Source organism: Poecile atricapillus, chromosome 14 (assembly GCF_030490865.1).
Source record: "Poecile atricapillus isolate bPoeAtr1 chromosome 14, bPoeAtr1.hap1, whole genome shotgun sequence".
Taxonomy (NCBI): Eukaryota; Metazoa; Chordata; class Aves; order Passeriformes; family Paridae; genus Poecile; species Poecile atricapillus.
The window spans coordinates 14,059,031-14,077,885 of record NC_081262.1 but is presented as its reverse complement, the minus strand read 5'-3'; the positions used below and the strand labels follow the sequence as shown (position 1 = coordinate 14,077,885).

Here is an 18,855-nt window from a genome sequence, read left to right as displayed (position 1 = left end):
GCACACAGGTCAAAATCAAGTGGAAGGCTAATGTTAAGACTCAACTTCATTTTAAACAAGACTATGAACAAAATTTAAATGTGATTGTTAAGAAATTGTGTCTAAGAGGATTTGAGTAGGTAGATGTGTGCAACAAACTTAGCATGTGCTTCTGATTCAGGACCTCTCCTTCCACTCAAGTTCTGCATTGATGAAATTCTAGCATAGGTAGGTCTCTTCACAGTTTTTTTTCAGCTCCCAAACTCTATTCCACACATTTGAAATACTTTCATTTTACTACTTTGATCTTACTAGTAATTTATCCCTTTAAAAAATTTTATTTTACTGGATTTTATTTGTGTCGTATTCTGCCATAGAATTCTCCCGGTGGGCAATGCTTTATAAATTTCAGCAGTGACTATGTCCAATTTAACAAAACAAGTATGCCCATTTAATAAATAAAAAAAAAAAGTAAAAAAAAAAAGTAAAAAAAAAAAGTGACTATTTGGTTTAAAAAAATACAGTATAAAACCTGGATTTTGCATTAGTTTCCCGTTTTACTCCGAGCTGGTGCAGTCTCACCTCAAGTTCTGGATGCAGTTTTGGGCACCACAATACAAGATATAAAGCAATTAAAAGGAGGGCTAAGAAGCTGGGGAGAGATCTAGAGGAGAAGCAAAGCAAGGAGTGGTTGATGTCACCTGTTTTTTTCTGCTGGAGGAGACTGAGGGGAGATTCATCGGGGGCTGCAGCTCCTCTGCAGCGAGGGGAGCTCCAATCTCTGCTCTCTGTGACCAGGGACAGGACTCACAGCAATGGCTGGAATGTAAGGGGGAATATCAGTAAAAAGTTCTTCCTCCAGAGGATGGTGGGGCACTGACCAGGTTCCCCAAGAAATGGTCACAGCCCCATGGTTGCCAGAGCTCCAACGTTGTCAGGGTTCCACAGGCTGTCCCATGCAGGGCCTGGAGTTCGACTTTGATCCTTGTGGGTCCCTTCCAACTCGGGATATTCTGCAATTCCTGTTTCAGGAATATAAAATTTATCTTTATCTGCACATTAATTGCTCCACCACTCTGGTTATGTGGCTTTATTTACACCATATACCCCAATCCAGCCTCTCCTTTTGCCTTTGACACCTACATGAGTAGAACACAGCGTATTCCCACAGGGAAAAGCCTCAGTGGGCACTGAAAAGGGACTTCTTGCAGTACAATAAGAGATAATTTCTATGTATGTTGCAGTATATACTGTCTGCAAGCACACATTTACCGTGTTAGAGCTGAAACTTAAGAACACACTGGAAAAGGTTCATTTGTGGGACATCGACAAGATTGCTGATGGAGACGTGTGAAGATGCTGATGACAACTTGTGAATTTTTCTATATTTTCTCACAATCTGAAGCACTGCAAGGAGGGCACCTGACACCCCGTAACGTGGGACGGTGCGAGGCGCTGCCCTGGGGGATTGAAGGACATGCTCAGGAGTTGTTTACCATCCCCTGACGAAGGATGCAGCTGATGAAGGGACCTGCTGGACTGGAAATGAAGGGAAAACCCCTCAGGTGCCCCAGCCCTCAGCCAGGCTGGCAGTGCCTGTGGCACCTGGGGCAGCGGGTGCAGCCCCCACTGGGGAATTGGCACCTAGACAGGAGATCACAGAATCATGGAATGTTAAGGGATTGCATGGACCTTTAAGATTATCCAGTTCCAACTCTCTGCCATGGCTTGGGACACCTTTCACTAGATCACATTGCTCCAATTGGCCCCGTCCAACCTGGCCTTGGACACTTCCAGAGATGGGGCAGCCACAGCTTCTCTGGGCAACCTGTGCCAGGGTCTCACTACCCTCACAGGGAATAATTCTTTCTGTATATCTAATCAAAATTTCTCCCACTTCCAATTAGTACCCATTACTCCTTGTCCTGTCCCTAGGACAGGCTGGACGGGCTCACCGGGACCGCCATGGTCCCTCCTGAAGGGGCCGTGACACGCCCAACATGGCGCTGTGACACACCCAACATGGCGCTGTGACACACCCAACATGGCGCCGGCCCCGACCCGCCCTCAGTCCGTGTTCCCGCCCTTCCCTCCTCCCGTGAGCCCCCGCGCGCGGTCCCTTCCGGGCACATCAAGATGGCGCAGCCGCCGGGTGAGTGCTGGGGGATCAAGGTGACCGCGGTGCCCCCCTCCCTTCCTCAGCCCCGCGCTGACCGGGCTCTCTCCCTCTCCCTGCCGCAGTTCTCCTCAAGGACACGAAGCTGATGGACGTGAAGCTGGGCCAGCTGGGCACCTGGCTGGCCATGAGGGACTTCACCCCCGGCGGCATCTTGGGGGCCATGCGAAGAGGTGAGGGGGCTGCGGGGCAGGCCCGGAGGGTGCGGGTGCCCGAATCCTTCTCCTGCCGGAGCCAGGACGAGTAGCACACGAGAATCTGCCTGCCGGAGTTGATTGCCTGGGGGTGGGGGGGCGTCTGGCAGCGCAGGGGCTGCTCCATGGCGAGTTTTGCCTTCCCAGAGTAGTTTCTCCTGTAACATCTCGTTTTTTCAAATGTAAATTTATTTCTCGTGTGGCTGTTTCGGATCTTTGCTTTCAGTATTACTTCTTGTATAAAGGGAAAATGGGGTACCCTTACTCCTGAACCCGTTGGCTGAAAATCTTGGGAGTTTCACATCACAAGTAAAAAAATTATTAAAAAGCAGTTGATCCATACAGATTGTAAAAGAGAAGACAGAGCTCTTATGGATCACTTCACACCAATGTCATTTGCTGTAGGTACAAATGTCATTCAGGTGGCTTTAAACACAAAATGTCAAATGCAGGAGTCTGCCTTTGATAACACGTGTGCACGTATATAATGCATGGAAGAGTCAGATAATTGCAAAGCAGCTTGAGCTCATGAAAGTCACAATAATATTTAGGAAAAAATGAAAAATGGGTTTTTTTCCCTTTTGTTGTTTTTTTAAGGTTGAGGTCTATCAAGTTAGGATCACCTTGCTCAACTAGCACAGAGGTTGCCTCCACTCAGACTTGCTTCTGAGACCTTCAGATGTTTCATTAGAACCAATTTCCTGAAGTTTTGTGAATCCAGGCTGCTTCTTTCTCTCACAGGGTAACAGAAAACTCATCTGGTGGCTCTGAAAAATTTTCCTCTCCCACAGGTTATGACAGATACTACAACAAATACATCAACGTGAGGAAGGGGGGCCTTGGGGGTATCTCCATGGTGCTGGCTGGGTACATTGTCCTCAGCTACATGTGGAGCTACAGTCACGTGAGTAAGTAAAAACCATGGCTGAGTGTGTGCAGGGGAGCTTGGAAGGTAGCCTGGGGAATAAAAACTATTACCTGCTGCTGCTTTTAGAAATAAAATGAAAGACTGCTGGCAAACAAACTTCTCTTAGCCGTAGAAAACTTGAATGCTTACTGACTATTTTCTTGGCAATGAAGAAAGTTTAGACTTTGGTGCCTGGCTGACCTGCCAGCACCTAGAAAATACATGCTCTGGGGTTTTTCAGAGTGCTTTCTTGCCTGTAATTTCAGGTGTGGTGGGTTGATTTTTTTCTTGGGAGTTCAGCAGAATTAATTTGCTGTGCTTTGCTGCAGAGCACGACCGCAGGAGGAAGTACCACTGAGACACCATCAGAAGGTGAAGGTGCAGCTCCTGGCACAGCTACCCTGACAGGACACATTAGAACTACGGCTATTCAATCTGTACTCTTGTGACCAATAATAAAGTGCATACACTTTACATTTCTTGAGCTGACACTCTCCTAATTGAGTTGTTAATTGTACTGTGCAAATAAATTTGTCTTCTGAGAGTTTCACCGCTTAGGGTAAGCTCAGAGGGAAAGCAGCTGCTCCTCAGGTTGTATCATGAACTGGGGGAACTGTTGGCAACTGATTCCTTTGATAAAAACGGTAGCAATTAAAAATTGCTGCTTCCTGGCCATTATGGACAGGCTGGACAAAGGGCTGAGAGGATGTGTTTTGATTTGAAAGAATATCTGAGCTTTGTGTACCCTGTTGGTGTTTCTGGTTCTCAGTCAGGCTGTCACCAGGGACTGGAGGTGGTTTGGGCAGTTTCCCATCACTGCAGAGCACTGTCTGAGATGAGACAGGTCTGCAACTCTCTTGTCACTGCCTCAAGATAACCCAAAATTTCCATCAGAGCTCTACCTCCTTTCACTGCCAAAGCTGGGAGGACATTCTGAGTGGGAATAAGCTTCAGACTTTTAATCCATTGAAATAAAGAAAAGGAAAGCTTTCCTTCTAGACTTAGATGTAGCTTAAAGGAGCATCTGTGGGTTTGGACCCAGCTCTGAGCTTCCTCATGCCCCACAGTCCCACCGTACCCGGAGCTGGGCAGTGCTGCCCACCTGAACCATCCTTGTCTGAACAGCAGGGAGAGTGAAAACCACTTCTTGAGGCACATGAAGAATCTCCCAAGAGCTTTCGTGGTTCCAGGAAGGCTTTCAGTGCTGGAAAACTGGTACTGAAACCCAAAAACTCCTTAACTTGATGGGGAAGGTGATCAAACACTCGAGTGTTTTAGTTCCCTTTCCACATGCCCAGTTACAAACAGATCACACAGCTCAGTCTGAGGGGGGCACAGAGTATTATGAAAAGTGTCTGATGGTCTGTGACTTCAGACTTGGAATTTCCACAGTGAAATAACTGCAGTCATTGACACCAACACAGGCTCTGGTCACTTCTCTTAATCCAGCCACATTTACCTTGTTCTTAAAGAAAAATAAATTCACAGCCAGCTTTTGCCATCAGTACATTTCAATAAAAACAAAGTATAAAGGCAGGCAGCAAATGAAGAGATGGGGTAGAATCAATAAGGCTCACATTGTGGGTAATTTTTTTCTTTTAATTCGTATTTTGTCATTGGCCCTTTTGAAATAGTCATCTCAAAATAAATGGGGTTTGGGTTGAAAGAAAAATGTTCTCAGAAGGAATCTCTACTAACACTTTAAAAGCAGTGTTCCATAAGAACATACAGCTCCACTTCCTGGTCTCTAGAGTGTGGGAATACCTGCTCAGTTGAGCTGGAAGATGGGGGCTGAGACAAGGTTCTATTCCTACTCCAAGCCATGCTCATTCCCCTCCTTTCTGCAAGTGGGAACTGAGCACAGATGCAGCTTTCCTATAATCATTGTTCCTTATTGTCTGGCTAACCAGAGAGATGCCAATTTATTCTCCCCCCCGGTCAGTTCTGTCACAGAAGATTGATTTCTAACCTTCAGTTCCACAAGAAGCACAGAAACAAAGCAAGTGGACACGGGTTTTACTGCCTGATGTACGTGAGGGATTTTGTCAGCCACCAGGACAAGCTCACCAGGCTGACCTGGAAACAGGACTTTGCTTTTGGAGGGCTACAGGACAGCAGAATCCCTGCTTCCTCACTGAGGAGAAGGCATTGCAAGTGTTAAGTTTTCCCAGTCAGTCTTCCTGTTTCCACAGGGAGGGCTGAAAGGCTGCAGATTCTCCAAAGAGAAATGGCAGAAGGAAAATACTTTAAAGAAACACTGGCCTAAGGTGTATTTTTGTGGAGTGCTGCACCAGTAAGGGCTTGGTTTATCTACTGGCTTTAAGATCTACCTTTCATAAGGGCTCAATGAACACAGGCGGAGGCCAAAATTGATTTTAAAAAGGTTAAAACTTAAAAAAGTTGGGGACAATTACAAAAACGTTGCTTCAGCAGCAGCCAGCCTCTGACCAGTTCTTTCAGTAATGGCATTAAAAAAACAACCTGATTAATAGCTCCAGACATTGTGCTAGGCAGAAACCTTTCCTCAGTGGTAACAGCTCCCTTGCACCTTCCTGCTGCTCCTTCACTGTCCACTGAGAAAGGCCAGGTGTCCTTTGGTGCATCTGTTGGCATAATGACCTTTTTCACCACACTGAAAGAGAGAGAAGAGACAGGAATTGCAGAGTTCCAGCTTTTTCCTCCTAGCTGCCTTTATTAAGGCACCCAGCAACTGCTGCCATTTGGAAGCTTTTCCACACATGCAGCATTTAGCAGGTGAAGTGAAACAGGGTGTCAGGAGGGACAGGATTTATGGGCTGTTACCATTCCTTGGAGCAAAAGCTGCTTCTATGCTGGGAGTAACCTGATGCCATGTTATTCTAAGGCATTTCAAAGGAGAGAACCCTCAGCACACAAGGAGGATTTCAACATTTCAGGCTTCTCAGACTACTCCGTGTGATATGCACCATATCCATGGAGACTCTCCTGATCTTCATGAATAGCCAGAGAAAAGCACCTCTGAACTTGAGAAAGTCACAGATTCATGACTTTGCATTTAAAGCTACTCATAAACAGAGGAATGCCAGTATCTTGTGCAACAGCCTTCTCCAGATCTGTAATTTACTTGCAGATAAAATAGGCAGCTATTAAAGGTTTTCAGTGAAATGGATTCAGCTATAATATCTAAATACATATTTTGTATGTTATATATCTAAATATATATTTTATATATTTTAATATATAAATTTGGGTGATTCTTACCCAAACAAGCACCTAAGGCTCAGAGTTGACATGTAAAATGTGAATGTAACTGTCAGGGCTAAAGGAACAGGAAAATTCTTTGTCCTTTTCTAGTGACTGTAGTGACTGGGGCTTTTGTGGAAAAATAAGGAGATCAAAACTTGATTGTGTCCATATTTTCCTGGTGCTCCTCAATGAGCAACCAAGGTGAACAACTCATTCCTTGGTTTGACACCACAGGGTGCATTTACAGCTCAAATACTGAGCAGGCTTTGCAAACCTGTTTTCTATTACTTTCAGTGACCTTCCAGGAAACAGGAGAAGAGAATCTACACCCACCAGTGTAAGCAAATCAGCTTATGAAACAAAAAATTATTATTAACTCTTATTTTGAAATGTGCAGCTTGGCAGTCTCCTTTCAGTCTTTGGGGCAGCGTTTTCCTGTTTATTAGCAGACAACAAAGTCCTACAGAATTTGTCATTGTCATAGCATGTCCAGGACTGGCAAGGCAGTGACCTCAGAACTCAAGGCCAATTCCCACAGCTGTATCCAGGCACCACACAATGTCTACCGAGCAGAGCTCAGAATTCATGAACCTTTTAACAGTGTGAAAAAGTCTTTTGCTTTCCCTCTTCAGCCCTCCCCTCTGCATTACCTTGTAGCAGGTGACCTGCTCCAACGGCCGGGGTCCTCTGTTCCCACTGTTGTTATTTTGAGATTGCATGACTCCAATGACTTGGGGTGTCCTCTGTTGGGTAGGAGAAGAGTTCTGACTCGTTAAATGCATCCAGGATAAAGATCTTTGTGCTTGTTGTTTTGTTAAGGGAAAAGAGCACCCCATATGTCAAATGATCAATTTTCCTCCAAATCTGTGTGTGGGTGCTCTGCCAGCTGGAGCACCAGAGAGAAGAAATCAAGCACTGAGCCTTACGAAGCCCAGTGATCCTGTTTTTCTCTGGAAAGCAGATTTGGAGAGTAGGTTTAGGCTGCTAAAATATCATTGCCATCATGGAGGGATGTCACCCTGATTACAAAACCTGGCAGACTGCTGCACAACCACATATGATGTGCTTCTGTGTAGCGTGGGAGTGTTCTGTGACATGATCTCAATGTGAAGCTGGAACAATTGTGGGGTTTCATCACTATAAAGGCACTCAGGGTTGCTCACTGTGTAATTCTCCCTTCCAGACCCAAGAGCCTGGGTGCCCAGTTTTGACCACCTGACAACCTATTCTATTTTAAAGCACTGTGGGAGAGGTTTGAGGGTGGCTGTGTGGGGAGGCAGGGGATCTGGGTACCTTTTGCTGTGTTTGTGTTGGCTGAGGCAGTGGTGGTTGCTCTGTGGTTCCCATTGGCAGTTCAAACCGAGGGCTGGTTTAGATGGAAACAAGAAAATTGATTCTCAAATCATATGCCAACATTTTATCATCAGCTCAGTCAAGTAACTCCAAACAACAAAACATTCAGCTAGTTAAATCTGGAAATCACAGGAAACAGACCTCCCCCTCCCCACTTCTCTTTACTTATGTGTAGCATATCCCTGTGCCTTCTGGAATATAAATCCATGTGATTCCACTGCTCTGATGGCACTTAATCACCATGCCAATCTTACTGGGAACCCCCGGGAGAAGCCCTGCCCCATCTCATAGATTGGTTTGGGTTGGAAGGCATCTCAAAGCTCATACAGTTCCAACCCCCCTGCCACAGGCAGGAACAGTGAGCACTATCCCAGGTTGCTCCAGGATCCATCTAACCTGACCTTGGACACTCTCAGGGATGGGGCAGCCACAGCTTCTCTGGGCAACCTGTGCCAGGGCCTCCCCATCCTCACAGGGAAGAATTTTTATCTAATACCTAATCTGAACCTACTCACTTTCAGTTTGAAACCATGTCCCCTTGTCCTGTCACTACATGCTCTTGTAAATACTTTCTCAGTCCTCAAATCCGTAAAAATTTGGCCCAACTAAACATTGGCAAATCTCCAAACCATTGGGAAGCACGGGAGCACCCTCATTTGACATGACCAGACCACAAGGGAAACACAAGGCTACAGGACAGGCCTGGAGCATACTCACTGCATGAATTTACAGGCAGGTCCCTCTGGACAGAATCCTACCAGGTAATTCACACAAATGACTCTCCGAGTGTGCCGATGTCTGCAGAGGGGACCTGCAACACAAAGCTCAGCAGTTCACATCCCATACATCCACATCCCAGCAGATCCCAGCATATCCACCAGCAGATCATGCAAAGATGGAGCAGCAACACTCCACCCTTGATCTCCAGCCACAGAAACAGCAACTGTGGGAGGCACTTACCGTGTTTACAGAAGCCTCTGTCATACCAGGGACAGTCTTTGATCTTCGACTCCGGGTCAATGTGCAAGAATGGACATTCCTTGTTACTGCATTCCCCTGCATCAAAAGCAAACACACTTCTTAGTCAATTGTGTGGGATTGAGATCAAAATTACTCTCAAAACACCACCTGGATCATGTAGCTCCCACAGAGCTGTTACAAACATTTGTATACTCAGGCACTGCCTGCCTTAACCTCCATGAAGAGCTCCAAGGATTCACCCCTGGTGAGCCAAGTTCTACCAGACTGGATTATTTATGATTTTAAAAACAATGGGGGAACTAAATTTGAAAGAGCAGTCATGGTAAAAGAACCCAAACATTTAGTGCACCAGAAGCATGGAGAAACTACAAGTTGCACACTAACCTCAGTAGAAGGAAACCTATAAGATGTAAGTTTCTGGCACCAAGTTGCCTCATTATGTCCAGATCTCCAGAACTGGAAAGCAAGTGCACAAAAGTTTTGCATCCCCATGCCCTCTGCTGCTCATCAGCTCCCCAAAATCATGCAAAGACCATCTGCTCAGCCTACTCATCTCATAATCAAAAAAAATGAACTTAAGGTAAAAAAAAAACAGTGAAAATCAGAGGTTTCCCCCCTCTTCTTGCAAGGGACAAGCAGTCAACTGAAGATATCCACGATACATCACAAATTTATGTGGATAATAAGGTGAAGCAGATCTGGAAAAATGTCAATCTAACATCAGACACAGAAGAATGTCTGAGGAGGGATCTTCTTCAGACTCCCACACCTGCTAACAAAGCTAAGAAGAAGCTAATTACCAAATTTGGAGTAGAAGTAACACTCAGGCATCTTGGTCATGTCATACTCGTGCAGGAACTCGCACTGGTCTCCCTTTTTGCACAGTCCTCGTAGCCAGTGTTTACAAACAACTGTCTTTTCCCCACTGATGTGTCGGAAGGGGCACATGCCTCCTGTGGAAGGATGGGTGGGGCAAGAAGGGAAAAAAGAACAATTAAAATATGTCACACAGGGCAACAGAAACCCCTCTACAAGAGGGGTTTCAGAAGACATCAGCATTAAGTGGTTAACAGCAAAACAGGGAGTTCCAAAATAGTCTTGTGATACCCTCTAATGAGCTTCACAACAAAGTCTCCAGCTCTTAATCCTGGCAACTACAAACCACAGCAACCAAGAAGCAGATCCACAGCAAAGTCTGCTTGTGTTGAGTTCAAACCTTCTTTTAACAGCAGCTTTACTTGTTTACTTCCCACCTCCCTTAAAAAACATTATTTCCCAATTGCTCCAGATACTCCAACATCCTTTAGTTTTCTCCTCTATCTAGGTTATCCCCTCAGCTTTACAAAACAAGAACACTATAAACAGTGCTGGAAAATCTGTTTTCACCCCCATCCTGTGAGAATAAATGCCTTTTCCAGTATTCCACAACTTGCCTTTTCCACATGCCGCCTTTAAAAAAAACTCACAGACAGCTGCGCCTGATTCTGTGAAGAGAATAAGGAAACATTATTTATGTTAACAAAGTTTCATGGCAACTTTTACAATATCTCCTACCCTAGAAAGAAAATCTAATCTCCAGCATCAAGAGGAAAGCAGTATTTTGGCTTGGGGAATTTACTTTCCTGCAGAAGTTTCTTGTTAAAACCTGGTGCTCAAAAACATCTGTTTTCTTCTTGAGGGACACCAAGGGGAATTTGCTGAGATTTGGAGGTGCTTGTTTTGCTTTTCAGCTATTTAAGTTCTTGACTGGGTCTTCCTCTGATGTTAAGTCAGTCATATCACAAAATATCCTGAGTTGGATGGGACCCACAGGGATCATCGAAGTACAATTCCTGAACCCTGAATTTGCAATCACAGCATTAAGTCTTATATTTCTTTACCTGTACTACCTGAAACAACTATTAGCATGTTATCCCTTGCTGATCCTGATGAAGAGAACATTCAAGGGAGCTAAACACAAGTTTAGTAGCCCAGCCACAAAAAGTCAGCAAACTATGAGTCTCCTGAGTTTGTGTCAGACTGAAGGAAAAGATTTGGAAAGTCAGCCATGGATATACCTAAAGATGATGACTCTTCCCATCAAAACACCTCATCTGCCAAACGGGAATTAAAAAGGAAATATAAAGTACTTTGCAGGAGAGTGATGTTTATTCACGGTAACATCTCAACTTTAATTTTCCAGCTTGGCTAGCACTAACTACGGATTTCATTAAATAGAAAAGAAAAACATCTGGGTTATGACAGAAACCTCACGGGGAAAGCGGAAGTTGGGTGGATCTATGGATAAGACCTAAGGAAGACGCACAGATCTCTGGAAAACTTCCGAGCACCCGAACCCTGCCCAGCCCAACCTCCTCGGCCCCAGGGCCCCAGCCCCAGAGGCCCAGCCCCGGCCCGAGCACCCCGCGGAGGAGAGCCCACACGCACTGTCCATGCCAGGGAAGGGAAGCGGCTGTGCCCCCAGCTGCTGCTCCACGGCCAGCTCCAGGTCGAACGTGATGTGGTCCACGCTGGCGATGAGCTCTTGCATGGTGGCAGCTGGGGGCCGCCGACAACGGGAAGGTAGGGGCGGAATGGTGGCGGTGTTGGTGGCGGCGGGCGGGCGGGCCCGAGCGGGCCCGGCCCGGCCCGCTCCGCTCCGCGCCGGCAGCGCCTGCAGTGAGGGGAGGCGGCGGCGGCAGCCCCGTGGCCGCCCCGCGCCGCCCGCCCGCGGAATGACGGGACCCACGGCGGGCACGGCCGCCCGGCGGGCAGCGCGCGCGCTCCGGCCAATCAGCGCCCGGGGCTCCGCCGCCCGGCGGGCAGCGCGCGCTCATCCGCCAATCAGAGACCGCCGAGGACACGCCCCTTCCGTGCGCGCAGGCGCCGCTGGGTCAGGGGCGGGGTGAGGGGGAACGGTGCGAGCGCTGGGCCGGTCCGGGTTCTGCTCCCACTCCCGGTCCCGCTCCGCACCCGTTCCCTTCCGGGGACAGTGAGCATATCATGGGCTCCCTGCGGCTCCTCGTCCCCCGCTGGTGCCGCCACGCCTTTCCCGCTTTGCTGCGGGAGCGGTGCGCAGCCCCCGGGGTTGGATCCGAGCAGGTGCCGTTGCTGTCCCGGCCCCCAGGCCAGGGCCCGCTGCCGGGCTGGAGAACGTGCAGCTCCTCCCGGGCCTCCTGCAAACTGCCCGGCAGCGACCCGAGAGAGATCAGTGCTGGCAGCTCTGCTGGAAATACTGAGGAGCAGAAGGGTGATGATGATGATGATGATGAAGGTGTGGAGTTCGGGACGCTGACTGATAAATTTTCCTCTAGAAAATATTACCACAAAACCACAGCGCGCTTTCGGGATTTAAAGCTTCAAGAAGAAGGAGAAGAACCAGAAAGAAAACCTCGACAGGGCCCTAAGAACACTCCATACTGGTACTTCCTACGTTGCAAGGCCCTCATCAAAGAGAACAAGGTTTGAGCCCAGCTCTTTTCTTGATTTTAATAGCACTAATGAAAGATGCAGATCTGACCTTTACAGAAAGAAGTAAAATAAAAATTTCTTGTAGAATTGTACTAGAGCAGTTTGGTTTGGAAGAGACCTTAAAGTTCATCCACTTCCACCCCCTGCCATGGGCAGGGACACCTTCCACCATCCCAGGTTGCTCCAAGCCTTGTCCAGCCTGGCCTTGGACACTTCCAGGGATCCAGTGGCAGCCACAGTTTTTCTGGACAACCTGTGCTAATGCCTCACTTCCCTCACAGTAAAGGATTTCGTTCCAATATCTAACCTAAACCTCCCCTCTGTCAGCTTAAAGCCATCCCCCCGTCCTGTTGCCACATGCCCTCATCCAAGGACCCTCTCCAGACTTCTTATGATTAAAAAAGTCCCACTTTGTAGGACTCACACTACAATCTGCTCACAGCTGCATATATTAATATCCATTGTAGTTGATTCTCTTGCTGCCTCATGATGGATTTTTCTCATCCTTGTAGCTGGCAGAGGCTCTGGAGCTCTTTGAAGTGCAGATGCTGAAGGAGGAGCGTGTCCAGCCAGAAGAAGGCAATTACACTGTTCTCATTGGCGGCTGTGGCAGGGTTGGCTACATGAAAAAGGCATTCAGGCTCTACAATGATGTAGGTTTAACTTCACCCTCTAAGCATTTTATAAGCTAAAAGCATTTCAAGTATTCAGTCATATTACTTTGTCTCCAAACTGCCTCTGCCTTAGTGTTGGCACCTTCTTAGCCTGAAACTCTTAAAAACAAGTTAAAAAATTCAAGCTGTCCTTTTGCAAAAAGGCCAGTTCAAATCCTTCTTCTCTTCCTTTAGATGAAAAAACGAGGGTTAATCCCCACTGAGGCCACTTACACAGCCCTGTTCAACGCCTGTGCTGAGTCTCCTTGGAAGGACTCGGGGCTGCAGAGTGCCCTGAAACTGCGGGAGCAGCTGCAGAGCAAGAACGAGGAGCTGAACCTCATCACCTACCACGCCCTGCTGAAGGTCTGTGCCCTCTGCTCAGACCTCAGGATGTGCTTGGATGTACTCAAGGTAAATAGGTTACTTTTCTCCTGTTAAACCTATTCTGTGCTGTGGTTAAAGCTCCTGGAAGTTGTCACGTTGCATCGGGTTTTAATTGCATTTCCAGCAGAGATAATTACAGATCCTGTGGTTCTGTTTCATTGATCCTTATTGTCATAGAGTGAAATTGTACCTACCAAACTCTAAGCTTAATTACCTAAAAGGAGGCAGCTTTGGCTTTAAAACTGGCTGGGTGTGTCCAAAACCTGTTACATCTATCTCCAGGAGGTGGCAGTGGTATTTGAGCTTTGCCACACAGGATAACCAGAAGGTTTCATGCTCTCCACTCTTTTCAGGAAATTGTGCAGAAGGGCCATGTCCCCACAGCTGAGACCTTCAGCTTCCTTCTCATGAGCTGCATAAAGGACAGTGAAAACGGCTTCCGATTTGCCTTGCAGGTTTGTTCTCATGTTCTGGGAGGGGGGGAAAGTGCTGCTGTGTTGTAACTCATCACCTGAACACATGGAAAACAGTGAAATGGGAGGAGTTTAGCTCCTCCAAGCACAAGTTCTGAAAACTAGACTTTGCTCAGGACATCTCTTATGCTGGTAAATAACCCTGGATCATCTCACAGGGCTCTCCAGCTCAAGGTCACTGTCCTTGCATGCTGTAAATTCATTCCTTCTCACACAGATCCCATTAACAGATGTACTTACAGGCTGCTAGAGATGCTCCTGCTATTTAATATCCATCTTCTCCTCTTCAGGTTTGGCAACAAATGAATAAGCTGGGAATAAAGGCCGACAGCCACATCTACAACCTGATGCTGCGCGCGGCCAGAGACTGTGGGATTGGCAATCCCGCTCTGGCTTCTAAACTCCTGCTCAGTCCCCCTGAGAACTCACCTCAGCTGAAGCTGCCACCTGGCAGGCAGAAGGAAAAGGTGAAAAATCGGAGGAAGAAGGGATCAGAGAGTGCTGCTGTCCAGCTGGATGTGGAAGCTATGGAAAAGCAATTATTTCAGGAGAGTTTGGTGCAGCCTGAGGAACAGATCCAGCAACAAAATAAAGATGTGCCTCAGGCTGAAGCAAAATCAGCTGCTCCTGACAGCCCCAGCATCACTCAAAGCAGGGCTGGAGCGTTGATGAGGAGAGCCCAGAGTGAGATGGAACAGGAACAGCCACAGCCAAGCCAGAAGCTGCCTTTCTGCAACCTGCCCAACTTGTTGGATTCCAGGATGGCTGACACAGCCGTGGTTTCCCTGGGGACAGTGGCCACACCATCCCATAGACTGGCTCTGATGGGGGATGTAGAGGGATTCTTGAACAAAATGAAAGAGGACAATGCAGAGCCCAACATTAAAACGTTCACGTTACTGGCTGAACTGGTAGAGCCCCAAAGCCCCTCAGAGTCCTCTTTGCTGGCACTGCTGGATGATCATAAAGTAAAAGTAGATGTGACCTTCTTTAATGCTTTAATGAGGAAGAGAAGTAAGCAGGGTGACCTGGAAGGAGCAAAGGTGAGAGAAAAACCTCAGAACCAGCCCCATCACCACCTCCTTGTCTCAGGCCTCTCTTTTGCTGAGACCCATTTCTCTGTCCACAGTAGAAACTGGGATCTCACACCGTTTTCCACAAGGTGGTGCTTGGGTTAATTTCTGTTTATGGATTCTGTTCTAGCACATCCAGCTCCCTGTCTGGAAAGCTACAGTAAGAATTTTTGGGAAGTGATGCCAACACTTGTGTCTTGCAGAGCGTGCTGCCAGCTCTGGTGAAGAGGGGACTGTCACCTAACCTCCAGACATTTTGTAACTTAGCAATTGCCTGTCACAAACAGCAGGATGGACTGCAGCTGCTCTTGGATTTGAAGGTAATCAAAGACAAATCCACTGCTGCTTGGGGTCTGAGCTGCAGGAAAAGGCAAAGTGAAGTGTTAATGCTTTTAAAAGACCTGCTGAGGTTTTTGTGAGAGTGGTTTTGTTCTCTTCTCAAAAACATGCAGCTCCAGAGTAGCTGGAGCTCAGGTGGTCTGTCCTGCACCTGTACTGGCTCTGCACAAGCTGCTTCACAGGTCCTGCGATGAGAGCTGTGCTCCTTGTGTAAAAAGTGCCTCTGCCTTTTCCTTCTGCAAATCCTGCACTAGCCAGCAGATAAACTTGTTTAACTGTAGCATTTGTTCTTTCCAGAGGTCTGGAGTAACTCCCAACAAGTACATCTACAGCACCCTGATTGCTGCTGCTGTGAGGCAGCTGGATTACAGTTACCTCACGGAGATCCTGCGGGACATGAGGAATAACCAGGTGCCTCCCAATGAAGTGATCATCCGGCAGCTGGAGTTTGCAGCACGGTACCCTCCCAAATTTGACAGGGTAAGGAGCCAGGACTGTCAGGCTGTGAAGGCATCACAAAGGACACCAACAAGGGAGGGGAATCGTAAATATGATGATTAATGTCTGCCCGAGTGTCTTTGTCTGGTCTGGCTGATGATACTTGATCGCTGTTTCTTCAGTAGCTCCTGCAGGCTGATGCTGAAGTGAGCTCTCATCTAATAGAAACTTGTTGGATTTCTCTTTGCAGTATAAGTACAAAAACCCCTACCTAGAGAAGATTGATGGTTTTCGTGGCTACTACTACCGGTGGTTAAAAGTTATGGCTGGAGAGGAGACCCCCCACCCCTGGGCCAAGTACAGGACAGCAAAGCCTGGGGGGCAGGACAACAAGGCAGAGGCTGTGCAGGAAAAGGAAGCAGGATGCTGAAGCTTCAAGTTCTTCCAGCACAAGGAAGAGGCATGACTTGCTTCTTTAAACTGGCTTGTAGCAAAGCTGCTTTCTGTATCCCAACCCCCAGTTCTTGCAATAGTTACATAATAAAATATTTCCTTTTGTTTTAAGGAGGAGCAAATACATTCTCAGTGAATTTCCTTCAACTGCTGAGGATTAGATGGGCTGTAGTTTAGCAAACCCTGTTTGGAAGGGTAGGAAGGAAGAAGTAAAATCAGATTTAACAGGGGTTTAGCTCAGTGCTGGTTTTGTCTGTGTCCTGTCACTTCACATGTGACCTCTAAGTCTCTAGACTGCTGGCATTCCTGAAGGGATCTGCATTAATTCCAGGTTACAAACCTCAGCAGAGAATTCCAGTGAAATGCAGCTTCCATTTGCACGTGGTCAGGGAAGACCTCAGATTGAACATTTGGGAATTATGTTTCCTTTCTACACAGCCTTTTAAATGGATTTAGTTGAGGAAAGAAACCCAGAGCAGCTCACAACGTACACAACAATGTTCAAGCACCCAGAACACATCCAACAGGAGAAGAGTGGCACAGGAATGTTTCACCAGCAGATCACACCACTCTCAGGAAGGCAAGCTTTATTTTAAAATAAATGGCTACACAAAACCCTACTCAAAAGTACCCCCCCATTTATGCACAATCCAGGTGATCATGCTGCTGCTTTATTATACAGAAATATCCCATCACAGAAAGCAGCTGTAATTGCACTCTTAGTCCATTGAGGAGGAGGACGATGTCCCTCAGAGTTCAAAAAACAAGTTTGATGGCAAAAGGCTTCACCCAGAGCAGCCTCTGCATCCACAGTGAGTGCACTCAATGATTCTGCCCTGAAAAACAAACATCAGGGTGTTACAGCCAAGGCACAGCCAGAGCAGCAGGCTCAGACCTCGAGGCAGGGAATGGCTCTGAGTGGGAAGGGTTTCCACAGTTTGCTGTTATTTCCTATACTTTTAACAACCTTAAATGAATGTCAAAGCTGACAGTAACTTTAGCACCAACTGGACACCAATTCTACCAGCAAAGGCTGAGGATTTTAGCAGGAAGAACAACACTGCTGAGCTGGGAGAAGTCAGAATAGCTATTGCAGAGCAGAGGAACAAGCTGGACACTCACCACTTCCAGCTTGCTTTTGGGGACCCTGCAGATGCAGTTGGTCCCAAAGTTGGTGTCCCGAGTCTGGATGCAGCGCAGGCAGCAGAGGTTCTCATAGCCCTGCTTCTTCCACTTGGCAATCAGGTTTTTGTCAGCATAGCCCTCCTTGATGCAGTACTCGTAGAGCTCTGGGGAGGAGCAGACACTGTCACAGTCTCACTATCAGGGGCTACCAGCTGTAGTAACCAGCAGCTAAAGCCAGGCAGCTTCCAAGCCTTCTCTCCATCCTCCTTCCCCAGAAACCTGATCCCACCAGCTCCCAGTTCAGTGGCATCCACGGGTAAACACCTCACTCACTCCAGTTTCCCCCTGCCCCAGCTAAAGCCCTGCCCTCCTCACCTCTGCTGATTGCTTTCCTCTTGTAGAAGAGATCAAAGATGTAACGTGTTTTCTGGTGGTGGATCCTGAAGATGGGCCAGAGGGACTCCACTTTCCTCTTCCCTTCATGTGGCTCCGTCTCCGCTGGGAGGGAACACAAACACCAAGTGACCAAGTGCTTCCCTCAAGCACTTTGCAATGCACTGTTCCACGAATGTTCATAACTTTCACACAACAGGGATAAGATTGAGATTAATGGGAGGAGACAAATGAGAGGGACCTGACCTGGAACAGCTCCTTTAGGATTCAAAACCAATGGCAGGGGGATGACATAACCCACACTGGGATCAAGGGTGACTTCATGCCCACAGCAACGACATGGACAGGAACTACCAGTTCCTCCACACACCCATGAGCTTCATCCCCAAACCAGCTGTAAACAAAGCTCTGTGCTCCAGAACCCCAAAATTAGGGACCAGCATGGCTCAGGATCAACCTGCAGCACCACTGGAGGCACAGACACAAAAAGGTCCACCTGTATTCATGAAGCAGGTCTTGTGAGCATCTTTTGGGGTCCCATCTCTTAGAACACGCACGCACCTTCTCTCATCTTCTGATCCAGCTCGTCCAGCGTGGGCTCGATCAGCTCCCAGCCATCCGGGGGAGGCTTCCTGCTCCTCTTCACTTTGGGCATTGCCTCGGGAACGAAAGGGCCGAAAGGCAAAGGGAACTACCAACACTCCCTCAGGATCACTGGGAAAAACGAAAGGAAAACAGCCGTCAGATATATTTCTCCTAAGGATTCTGTGCCCCCTTCCCGTTTTCCACTTCAAGGATAACAATGAGCTTTACGGAGCTCGTGAAAGAGGTGAAAGCTCTGTGACTGCTGCACGATAAATCCTCAGCAAAGCGCGGAAGCCACTCCTTCTCTGAGGTGACAATTCCGGTCAGAGCCCGGTGATACAGAGGCCGCCCGGCCCGGCCCCGACAGCCCCAACAGCCCCACAGCGGAACCCGGCGCCGGCGGGGTGAGGGGAGGCTGCAGTTCCAGGTCCCGATTCCGATTCCGATTCCGATTCCGATCCCGATCCCGATCCCGATCCCGGTCCCGGTCCCGCTCACCCCTCGCTCCCGTCGCGCCGCCGCCGTCACCCGGGGTCCTCTCGCAGCCGCACCGCCCGAGGCCCCGCCCCCCGGGCTGCCCTGCGCGCTGCCTGAGCAAAGCGCTCCCCGCCGCCCGCGCCGCCGCCCCGGGAGAGGCGAGAAGGCACCGGGAGAGAACCGGCCCCGCTCCC

General features: G+C 48.0%; 4 protein-coding genes across 5 annotated transcripts; 2 read left to right on the top strand and 2 right to left on the bottom strand.

The window, feature by feature from the left end:
- Nucleotides 1–2,075: 2,075 nt before the first annotated feature.
- ATP5MF (ATP synthase membrane subunit f) lies at nucleotides 2,076–3,730 on the top strand. Its single transcript, XM_058849576.1, has 4 exons — nucleotides 2,076–2,131; nucleotides 2,221–2,328; nucleotides 3,141–3,257; nucleotides 3,586–3,730. The coding sequence occupies exons 1-4, from the start codon at nucleotides 2,116–2,118 to the stop codon at nucleotides 3,612–3,614; spliced, it is 270 nt and encodes an 89-aa protein (XP_058705559.1). The 5' UTR covers nucleotides 2,076–2,115; the 3' UTR covers nucleotides 3,615–3,730.
- Nucleotides 3,731–4,677: 947 nt separating this feature from the next.
- On the bottom strand, nucleotides 4,678–11,560 carry CPSF4 (cleavage and polyadenylation specific factor 4). Its single transcript, XM_058849575.1, has 8 exons — nucleotides 11,243–11,560; nucleotides 10,249–10,299; nucleotides 9,616–9,768; nucleotides 8,795–8,890; nucleotides 8,552–8,645; nucleotides 7,775–7,847; nucleotides 7,132–7,224; nucleotides 4,678–5,888 (listed from the first exon to the last, which is right to left on the bottom strand). The coding sequence occupies exons 1-8, from the start codon at nucleotides 11,343–11,345 to the stop codon at nucleotides 5,820–5,822; spliced, it is 732 nt and encodes a 243-aa protein (XP_058705558.1). The 5' UTR covers nucleotides 11,346–11,560; the 3' UTR covers nucleotides 4,678–5,819.
- Nucleotides 11,561–11,684: 124 nt separating this feature from the next.
- Nucleotides 11,685–16,195, top strand: PTCD1 (pentatricopeptide repeat domain 1). Its single transcript, XM_058849572.1, has 8 exons — nucleotides 11,685–12,256; nucleotides 12,778–12,918; nucleotides 13,114–13,332; nucleotides 13,659–13,760; nucleotides 14,069–14,821; nucleotides 15,055–15,171; nucleotides 15,488–15,670; nucleotides 15,879–16,195. Exons 1-8 carry the CDS (start codon nucleotides 11,798–11,800, stop codon nucleotides 16,056–16,058), a joined length of 2,154 nt encoding a protein of 717 aa, XP_058705555.1. The 5' UTR covers nucleotides 11,685–11,797; the 3' UTR covers nucleotides 16,059–16,195.
- A 456-nt stretch (nucleotides 16,196–16,651) lies between these two features.
- On the bottom strand, nucleotides 16,652–18,822 carry BUD31 (BUD31 homolog). 2 transcript variants are annotated; one of them, XM_058849512.1, is made up of 5 exons: nucleotides 18,683–18,822; nucleotides 18,161–18,313; nucleotides 17,582–17,704; nucleotides 17,204–17,370; nucleotides 16,652–16,917 (listed from the first exon to the last, which is right to left on the bottom strand). In XM_058849512.1, the coding sequence occupies exons 2-5, from the start codon at nucleotides 18,252–18,254 to the stop codon at nucleotides 16,867–16,869; spliced, it is 435 nt and encodes a 144-aa protein (XP_058705495.1). In that variant the 5' UTR covers nucleotides 18,255–18,313; nucleotides 18,683–18,822; the 3' UTR covers nucleotides 16,652–16,866. The 2 variants fall into 2 exon arrangements, with proteins under 2 accessions (XP_058705495.1, XP_058705496.1); XM_058849513.1 differs by lacking the exon at nucleotides 18,683–18,822 and adding an exon at nucleotides 18,413–18,660.
- Nucleotides 18,823–18,855: the final 33 nt, after the last annotated feature.

Excerpts from the sequence above, each read along its gene's own strand:
- ATP5MF (XM_058849576.1), top strand. Across the intron at positions 2,329-3,140 it reads CTTGGGGGCCATGCGAAGAG|GTTATGACAGATACTACAAC; the intron begins GTGAGGGGGCTG and ends CCTCTCCCACAG. Across the intron at positions 3,258-3,585 it reads GTGGAGCTACAGTCACGTGA|AGCACGACCGCAGGAGGAAG; the intron begins GTAAGTAAAAAC and ends GCTTTGCTGCAG.
- CPSF4 (XM_058849575.1), bottom strand. The coding sequence starts at position 11,345 with ATGCAAGAGCTCATCGCCAGCGTGGACCACATCACGTTCGACCTGGAG. Across the intron at positions 10,300-11,242 it reads TCCCTTCCCTGGCATGGACA|AATCAGGCGCAGCTGTCTGT; the intron begins GTGCGTGTGGGC and ends TTCTCTTCACAG. Across the intron at positions 7,225-7,774 it reads CAACACAAACACAGCAAAAG|AGGACACCCCAAGTCATTGG; the intron begins GTACCCAGATCC and ends CCTACCCAACAG.
- PTCD1 (XM_058849572.1), top strand. The coding sequence starts at position 11,798 with ATGGGCTCCCTGCGGCTCCTCGTCCCCCGCTGGTGCCGCCACGCCTTT. Across the intron at positions 15,172-15,487 it reads AGCTGCTCTTGGATTTGAAG|AGGTCTGGAGTAACTCCCAA; the intron begins GTAATCAAAGAC and ends TGTTCTTTCCAG. Across the intron at positions 15,671-15,878 it reads ACCCTCCCAAATTTGACAGG|TATAAGTACAAAAACCCCTA; the intron begins GTAAGGAGCCAG and ends TTCTCTTTGCAG.
- BUD31 (XM_058849512.1), bottom strand. The coding sequence starts at position 18,254 with ATGCCCAAAGTGAAGAGGAGCAGGAAGCCTCCCCCGGATGGCTGGGAG. Across the intron at positions 17,705-18,160 it reads GGATCAGAAGATGAGAGAAG|CGGAGACGGAGCCACATGAA; the intron begins GTGCGTGCGTGT and ends GTTCCCTCCCAG. Across the intron at positions 16,918-17,203 it reads CCAAAAGCAAGCTGGAAGTG|GGCAGAATCATTGAGTGCAC; the intron begins GTGAGTGTCCAG and ends TTTGTTTTTCAG.